Below are 9,628 nucleotides of genomic sequence, written 5' to 3'. Positions count from 1 at the left end.
CTGAACCTGCGTGTCCGGAGCCTGTGCTCCGCAACGGGAGAGGCCACAGCAGTGAGAGGACCGCACACCGCAAAAAAAAAACAACACACACACACAAAACTGCCATGCCCTTTTGATTTCACGATTCTGTTTCTTAAAATTCAGTATCAATAAAGGAAAGGAAGGGGGAGTTCCCTGGTGGCCTAGTGATTAGGATTCCGGGCTTTCACTGACGTGGCCCGGGTTCAATCCCTGGTTGAAGAACTGAGAATCCTGCAAGCTGCATGGTGCAGTCAAAAAAAGAAAGAAAAGAAAGAAAAGAAAAGAAAAGAAAAGAAAAGAAAGAAGGAAGGAAGGAAGGAAGGAAAGAAAGAAAGAAAGAAAGAAAGAAAGAAAGAAAGAAAGAAAGAAAGAAAGAAAGAAAAAGAAAAAGAAAAGAAAAGAAAGCAAGAAAGAAAGAAAAAGAAAGAAAAGGGAATGTGCAGTTCACTCAAGTTCCTTTAATTAAATGTTATCTTTAGCTACCAAAAGACATATCTAATACAGGGTCTTTCATGTCCTAATCACAGTATTATATCTGTACCACCGCATGCAAACATTTATTGCCTGCTCTCCTAGGAAAGACTGGGGAAGAGGAGAGAGTGAGATAAGACTTGAATCTTGTCAGCCACAAATATCACAATCATATTTCATTTTGGTCCAACACCGCAATAAGGCACCTCATACTCTTTTGTCCTAAGAGTCAAAGAACACTACACCAATAACGTTGGAAATCAAGCCACCAGGCAGAGGCGGTGCTCTGGTGCCCTGTCCTCGCACTTGATGTGGTGTAATTAGGGTGGGGAGGCCTACCTTTGTGCTGTAAACAATCATCTCAGGGCAACACCGCTACCATTTGGGGCCAGTGGAGCATCCCCTCCAACCGGCCAGTGACCCTATGTACTATAGTACCTCTGAGTCTGGGTCAGTCTTGCAAACAGCCCACTTATTTTTCCTTCCTAAATTTCTATTGCAGTTCAGAAGACCAACGTCTTCAGGAAGCCCTCTCTTTATTCCAAAATCTCAGCATCTCTGCTCAGAAAGAAAACCAAAAGGGGACATAAACCTCACACACATTTCATCCCATCCCAAAAGCCCAATCATGACCCTCTCTCCTAGAAAGACATCAGTTTATTTAGCATTGTCAGAAAGTACATCAAAGACTGAAACTAAGAATGAGCCTGAATATATTCTGTACTCTCCAAGTCAAGATTACAGATGTGGTCAAAATTAGACTATGGCTTTGAGGTTTTGTTTTTCTGGGTTTTAATTTTCACAGTGCTTGTTTCCCAGAGACAGAAAGTATCTTCTTAACTAAACAGTGCTCTGGAGCGAGAGAAACCACAGCAGTAGGCCAGCCTCTGAGGTGCATTACTCCAAAAATGTAACTACATCTGAAATGCTGGGGAGAGCAGCAGATGCCAAGTGCTTTTATCTGCCAGTCTTATTAGAAATACAGTGAGAGAGCTTCCCTTGGAGTATTTGTGCCAAATTAAAATATTAATTGCCAAGATACAATGGCTATCCTGTTACACAGCTAGGGCATGCCAGCACCTCGCTCATTCGTGCATCCACAGCCAATACAGGGTGAGGTTAGACTGCTTTAGTGTCTCCTAAAGAGTTCTTTTAGACACTTTTCTTGAGGAGAGAAGATGGGCTGTACCCGCTCCTCGCCTTATTTTCACGCACATCACCATGCTCCTGAAGCTTCTGTAGCAGGGAGGGGGTACACGATGAGGCTGCAACATTATCCCGGTCACAGGTATACTCCCAAGTCCCCTGAGTCCCAGAAGGATGGAGAACAGAAGGTCCCGTAGAAACTAAGGCCCAGCTCCTATTCTAGCAGTGCACCATATTCATTCATTCCCCCGTTATTCATTCCTTTATTCATATTTATTAAAATCTAGCTATGTGACAGGATGCAGAGCTAGCCAAAGAAACTCTTCTACTTTGGGAAAGGGAACTTGAGATCAAGAAAAAATGCTGTCCCTATTTTTCTTGCCACTTATTCTTCCTTAACTCACTTTCATAAAAGAATAGAGGAATCTTTTTATTCAATCCCAACAACTACTGGTAGCCAGGGATTCCACTGAAAGCGCCTCTCTCACTGTTCACACAGCACTGGCCTCTCTTGATGGAGAATTCTGCTGACTTGGTCCATTTGCTTTCCTGTTTCTGTGGACCCTTTCCATGTGAGTTTTCCAGAAGCCTAAGGGAAAAACAGGTTTAACTTCAACCAGGATGTCTCAGTGAGACGTGGCATAACTCAGATAATTGTGACCACATATGGGATACAATCTTAGGATGTACCTTGTTTGCCAAGGCTTGAAAAAACATTCCCTGGAGGCATGCAGGAAAAGAGAAGCTGGCCAGAGAGCAGCAGGGATCAGGGGATGGTGGGATGGGGATGGATTCTGTGGCTGAGGGTCAGGGACTCGGGAAGAACAGCCAGCAGCCCTGGAGAGAACATACCCCATGTCTGAACTCTTTAAATAAATTATGAGTATTGTTATTTTTACAGAAACATTTAAACGAGGTACATTTAGGATTAATATTATCTTTTTTTTTTAACATAGAGAAAAGGTAGAAATGCATTATAATGATTTAACAGGTCAGAAGCCAGTCAAGAACACTTCATTTCCCCCATTTTATATGCTACTTATCTCCTGGCTTATGGTGCCTGACTTGCAGTTTTTACCATCAGTATTTTCATTCACTTTGTTGAAAACTGTCTTTTTGTAATTTCTGGTGATTTTGAGACTGCTTTATAATTAAAAATGCCAAATGATCAGACACTTTGGGATTTCAGGATATGGTCAACGTCATGAACCTCAGCTCCATCTACTGGAAAAAGCATTGTAAGAATGTTCTAGGGCAATTCATCAAGTTAGCTCTAAAGTAAACAAAAACGACTTGTTTGGCTCAAACAATTAGACATATTTTTCTATTTGCTCTCTTAAACTTTGAGCTGGATAAAGCACATAATTCTCCATTATTAATATTTGTGTTAACACACAACATTTCACAATCAAAACAGAGAATTATACCTCAGTTATTGAACAAATATGTTGTATTCAATTGATTTTTTTTAACCACAGGAGACAAACTTCCAAGTCCTAGAAGAAACTTATTCTTTCCTAGAAGGCCATAGGTATAGCTACCTGATTAAAACAAATTGATTCTTGTAGATTTAATACCCTTCACTCTAACAGGCTACTAGTGTTACTATTTTCTTTTTTCTTATCCAGCTTCTGATCATATGAAACAATTGAACAGGCAGCAGAAATCAGTAGTGAAGGAGTAACCTGCACCCTACAGGAAACCAGGGGATCTTCCTGGCTTGGGTAAAATAATAGTTAGAAATTCAAATGCCCAGTTGCACTAATGAGTAGATTGGCATCAGTCAGTCAAGTACATGGACTCCCAAGTTGGCCATCATTAAACATGAATGAAATCTTAATTACGTAACTAGTATCATTAATTAGTTTTTCTAAAATGTTGTGGAAGCTTCCCCATTGTCTGGGAAATATCTGTATTCTTTTATCAGAGAAGTAAACTGTAGAAATAATTTGTAACCTAACCCCCCTTGTAACTGGACTCAACCCTTTCTTTCCCTCATTGCAAAGGGCCCTGTTAAACGTTTCCCTTGCTCTCTACAATCCACTCTTCAGTATTACCTTTTTGACTAACCCTCCACCAGGCTCACCGACAAATACTCAACCTATGTTAGCTTGTGGGATCCTCATAACCCTGTGTGGCAGAAACTATCACTCGCATTTTACAGATGAGGAAACTGAGACAAACAGCTTAAGAAAATTTCCCCAAATCCTACAAGCTTCTAAGAGTCAGAGCCAACATTTAAAGTTCAAGTCTGCTGTCTCCGGGGTCAGCGTTTGTAACTGCCAATTTACAGCCCTGCCTTCCCTTATCATTCACAGCTTTTTTACGACAGGATCTCCCTTATTCGTTATTTTGATGTACAATACAATTTGTAGGATTCTGTGTTCCTCCAATTCTAAGATGCCATTAAATTTTATCAAATTATTAATTTTAAAATTTTTGATTAGAGTAAAGCACACATAAAAATTTACCATTTTAACCATGTTTACATAGACAGTTCAGTGGCATTAAGTGCATTCACATTGTTGTGCAATCATCATCACCATCCATCTACAGAACTCTTTTCATCTTGCAAAACTGAAGCTGTGTACCCATTAAATATTAACTTCTCATTCCTCCCTACCCCAGCCCATGGCAACCACTATTCTATTTTCTGTCTCCATGAATTTATTTGACTACTCTAGGTACCTTATTATTTAAAGAAAGAAACAATCCCGGCTAAAACGTGTATAATAGATACCTCTTTTAAGATCGTAAGACACATCACAACTTCTGACATATTAAAATGGGAGAAAGCTACACTATCAGCAAATCATTAAATTGCAAGCCTTAAGACCCTCTACCTATTGGATGTAAAATTAAAGTCTGCTACAGGGTAAGCTCTGACTATTCATGTCACACCTATGCCTTCATTATTCCAAACACTCATTCCCATTCTCCCCTTCTTGCTTTGGGCTTTGCCCTTTGCCATCTTTCTTCTTTTATTTTTTCATTTTCTACGTGCTTGAGAAAATACATGTAATTTGAAAGGACTGGGGTTCACGTGAGGGGACAGATATAAATCAGTTGGACAAATACAAATAAGTTTAACCCTCCAAAAACTTACCTCCCTGGACTCACATCTAGTTTTTTAATTGTCATTTTTTGGATGAGAACTGAATCTTTGTAAGGTATGTAAAGTATTTGTCATCTTGTGGCTACTTAAGTTTAAAATGTCAGATATTAAGATAGAGAGCAACCCAAAACACAAATTAACAAGCCATTATGCATTCAAAGAATAAATTTAACACAATAAATAACCTCAGTTCATCCAAATGTATTTGCCATTTTATCATTCATGGAGCATCATTCATCACAAATATAATTACTGACCACCTACTAAATGCCAAGCATTGTTCTAGGCAACATCGATACACTTTTGGTTTGTTTTAAACATAGGCAAAAATCTTTGATTCATGATGCTTCCATTCCAGTTGGAGAGATAGAAAATACATATAAATACGGCAAATACATATTGCGTAAGAAAGTGGTGAGTTTTAGAAAAAAATAAAGCAGGGAGATGTACTACGAAGAATAAATATGTGAAATTTTAGATAGGGTGGCCAGGAAAGGCCTCACCGAGAGCACAACTTTTAAAGGAGAATGCAAGAAAGCTAGTCATACAGTTATCCGAGGAAAGCACTTTCCAGGCAGAGTGAACAGCCAGTGCAAAGGCCCTGAGGCCAGTTTCCCCAGCATGTTGTAGAATCAGTGAGGAATCCCATGTGCCTGAAGTGGAGTGAAAGAGGGGAAGTGCAGTGAGACACTAGGTCCAGAAAGCAGTGAGGAGTAAGTCCTAAAGGCCTTGCAATCCAGCAAGTACTTTGGTGGACTCTCAGTGAGCTGTGACTGTCACTGGAAGTTTCTGAAAAAGGTATGAATGACATGGTTTAGGTTCAGATACCATCATCACCACTTTCAATCTTTTCCAGAAATACTGTAAGAGAACAGATTGAGCACATATTAATGGAAATGTTTTAGACACAAGTGAAAAATTCAATCACAGTACTCTCAAGCTATGGCTGCCATTGGCTGCCTCTGGATGCTGGCTGGGAATGGATTCCTGTACCAGCATAAGTTCCTTTCCTATTACGTGCTGAATGGTCAGGAAAACATGGAGTAAAGAAGGGGTGAGAGAGGAAGTAGAAATAGCCTGAGGAATATGCTAGGAAATGTCTGGTTTCAGAGCATGAAGCAATTCTCCAAAGAAATCAGCAAACCTGGATACTTAAATCTCTAGAGGAGAAACTTGCAGAGCAATTATAAAGTACAATAATGAGGAACTGTGTATTATAAAAAGTAAAATATCTCTAACTATCAAGGTTGCATAGCTGCACCACCACTAAAAGATGGATCGTACTGTTTGCACTTGAAATGGGAAGGTACAATATATTGGCCGGAAGGGTAAGAAGGTCCAGCATGGGACTGGGTGGGAACCCCGGTATTTGTGTCACATCACATGAAAATGCTTTAGTCGTAGGATGTACTATTAAGGTTCCCAAAGCAAACAGCTTACATTTCCACCACAGACCAAAAACAGATCTTGATTCTTTCATACAATTTTCATTAGCTTTTATATAAATATTGATACAATTAACTTCTAGGCTTATTCATGCAACTTCCTAAAAATTGAATATCCTTTAAATACTTACAAAATAAACACCTTTTCTTTCTCCTCTGAATATTTTTGTGATAGTCTCTAGATTTTACGTGTTTAACACATACTAAAACCATGGTATTTACCACTATGCCCCGGGAAGGGGCAGATCTGCCCGATGCCTAGAAAGAGGCTCATTGTTCAGTGAATAAGAACACCATTTAAAGCCCAATCCACAGCTTAACTCATGCACTGGAACTGAAATGACTGCCACAACCACTAGATGGCACTTGACATCAACTACTGCTACCAACCTCCCTGGTTATTAGAAGTATCTATTCACTGCACTCCCTATTTTGAATTGCTACTGGGTCCTTTTACAGTAAACTTCCCAGTACTACCAGGAAAGCATCTATTAAGTGCAACTGTTCTTTCCCTCACAGGACTATTTGTTTTTAAGCCACAGCAGGTCATTCAAGCACAACTGAAAAGCTAGTCCACTTTTATGGGTAAAATCAGGTGACCAGCTGGCATTCATGAAATGTATACTAACAGCACTTAAAAAAAAAACTATTCTGGGACTTCCCTGGTGGCACGGTGGTTAAGAATCCGCCTGCCAGTGCAGGTGACACGGGTTTGAGCCCTAGTCCAGGAAGATCCCACATGCCGCAGAGCAACTGAGCCTGTGCGCCACAACTACTGAGCCTGCGCGCCTACAGCCCGTGCTCCGCAACAAGAGAAGCCACCGCAAGTAGAAGTCCGTGCACCGCAACTAAGAGTAGCCCCCGCTCGCCGCATCTAGAGAAAGCCCGCACACAGCAACGAAGGCCCAACACAGCCAAAAATAAATTTTAAAAAAAAACCCAAAACTATCCTTAGAGTCAAAAGGGAATTGGAATCTCTTAAGGGATAAAATCAGGGCAAACCTATTGCCCTATGACTGTTTTTTCCTGTTCTGATCAGCTATTCTACGTTCTAAATTTTGGAATAAGCAACAGAAGATTCACGGTGCAGGACCTGTAACAAGCAGACATCTACCATTTGACTCTGCAGCCACTCGATGAGCGTTTCCGCCGTGGAGTCTGGGATCTGGCACCTCAAGCCTTCCTTCTCATCCGCTTCCATCATCTCTAACAACCCGCGCAGGTCTTCCACAAGGTGCAGAGCTCGCAAGCTTCCCATGAACGGGGAGGTGGGAGACTGGCAATCAAAAATCCCATTGGAATATTCCAGGGCCTTAGAACCTAGGTTTAAAAAAAAAAAAAATCACAGAGAGAGCAATTTATGTTGGATAATATACCAAAGCTGAAGGTGGCAAGCAAGTCTAGTCACAGTGAGGAATGACCAAACAAGGAACAGGGAAAAGAGAATTCAATCACGTAAACCTCTCCAAGGCATTTGTATATGCACGTGCATGTGTGTATAAACATTCCCCCCACCACGATTTTGTTTGCAGCCTACTATCAAATGCTCTTGATAACATCAGCTTGAAAACATAGTTTTACAGCCCTTTTTGTTTTCTATTACTTATTAGAGAAAACATTCTACTACCTAAATCCATACAACTGACTCACAGCCCATTCTGAAAGTAAAGTACCCATATACACCTCTACATCTCTTTGATTTTTATTTTCTGGTCTATCAAATACACATACCAACTTTCTACTTAAATTTCAACAGTTATGATATTTAGGCCATCACCTCACAAATCTGAAGGTCTTATGACTGATGAGACTTGTGAGCCAATGTGTAAGTTCTCTCTCCAGTTGGCCAGTTCTCACAATGGGGAAAGGAATTCTCTTTCAGCTGGTTCATTCCATTGATATTCCTAATACTGGACCACAAGATTTGAACCAAACATCTACCAAATTGTGTTGATGGTGACCACTGATATGCACAGTGGTAAACGCTAATGGAGCCAAATAACGGTGTCAATCAACCCCCTCAGGAAACCCTGTAAAGTTGAGACGAGAACTCAGAAAAAACAGAGGAGAGTATGTCAAGAGGAAGGAAGAACAGAAAAGCATCAAAACCCAGACAGACTATAATGTCCTATTCCAGCAGTTTTAAGTATTAGGATCATCTGATGATACCATTAAAAAACACACGAGCCCACGGTAACCCTCTATACTGTTCAGTCTCCATCACAAAACAAGGTGGGGAGAGGGGAGAGATATGTATTCAGAAAAATTCCCCAAATGTTTGCAGTCAGTCCTCCTCCTCTCCCTCACACCTCAGCTGGAGAAATACTGATGGTAATTTCAAAATATAAATCCAGGTCCCACCCACAAAGCTTTGACTGACTCAGTCTGAGGTGGGAGCTGGGGAATCTTGATTTTCTTAATAACTCTAATGTTGGTCCTGAAGCCCTGCCAGGGCTGAGGAACGAGCACACCAATCTAGTGGAATATGTAAAATGTAATCCCTCAACTACTGTTCCAGAAATACCACTTTCCTTGACTAGAGGTTCACTAAAAGTGTAAGGTTACACGTAACCTCTGGTAAGAGGCTAGAATTGGTTCTAGTTGTTATATTTTCTGAAACTGTGACAGAGTAAATGGTTGAATAGTCCTTCAACTATTTAAAGCATATATCACATAAAACAGATAAACAACAAGGACCTACTGTATAGCACGGGGAACTATATTCAACATCCTGTAATAATTGTAATGAAAATGAACCTGAAAAAAGAATATATATATATATGTATATATATATATATATATATATATACGTATGTATAACTGAATCACTTTGCTGTACACCTGAAACTACCACTATAAATCAACTGTATTTCAATTTTTAAAAAGGAAGTTAAAACTTAAAAAAATTTTTGAATTAAAAAAATAAAAGCATATATTTGGTTGGCCAAAAAGTTCGTTCGGGTTTTCTGTAAGATGGCTCTAATAGCGCTTAGATGTCTTTAACTTCATTCGAAATAATTTTGTTAGATTGCATGTGACAGCTGTCATATCAGCGTGCACTGAATAAAAACATCAAAATTAGTGAATTTTTGTGTAGCCATTGAAGATGGAAGGAAAAAAGTAACATTTTCGGCATATTATACTTTATTATTTCAAGAAAGGTAAAAACACAACTGAAACGTTAAAAAAAAATTGTGCAGTGTATGGAGAAGGTGCCGTGACTGTTCGAAGGTGTCAGAAGTGGTTTCCGAAGTTTCGTGCTGGAGATTTCTTGCTGGACGAGGCTCCACGGTCGGGCAGACCAGTTGAAGTCGACAGTGATCAAATCGAGACATTAATTGAGAACAACCAACGTTATACCACGTGGGAGATAGCCGACATACTCAAAATATCCAAACCGAGCACTGAAAATCATTTGCACCAGCTCTGG

At 39.9% G+C, this 9,628-nt stretch overlaps 1 protein-coding gene across 3 annotated transcripts in view; it reads right to left on the bottom strand.

The window, feature by feature from the left end:
* PPFIBP1 (PPFIB scaffold protein 1) overlaps nucleotides 1-9,628 on the bottom strand; it is a 70,773-nt gene that overhangs the window by 58,669 nt on the left and 2,476 nt on the right. For all 3 annotated transcript variants that reach the window (XM_007446294.1, XM_007446295.1, XM_007446293.1), the window contains exon 2: nucleotides 7,313-7,518. In XM_007446294.1, coding sequence (XP_007446356.1) covers nucleotides 7,313-7,518 — 206 coding nt within the window. The remainder of the gene's footprint in view (nucleotides 1-7,312; nucleotides 7,519-9,628) is intronic.

Source organism: Lipotes vexillifer, unplaced genomic scaffold (genome assembly GCF_000442215.2).
Source record: "Lipotes vexillifer unplaced genomic scaffold, Lipotes_vexillifer_v1.1 scaffold477, whole genome shotgun sequence".
NCBI classification, from domain to species: Eukaryota; Metazoa; Chordata; class Mammalia; order Artiodactyla; family Lipotidae; genus Lipotes; species Lipotes vexillifer.
Note: the sequence above shows the minus strand (reverse complement) of the source record. Positions and strands in the feature narration are given on the sequence as shown.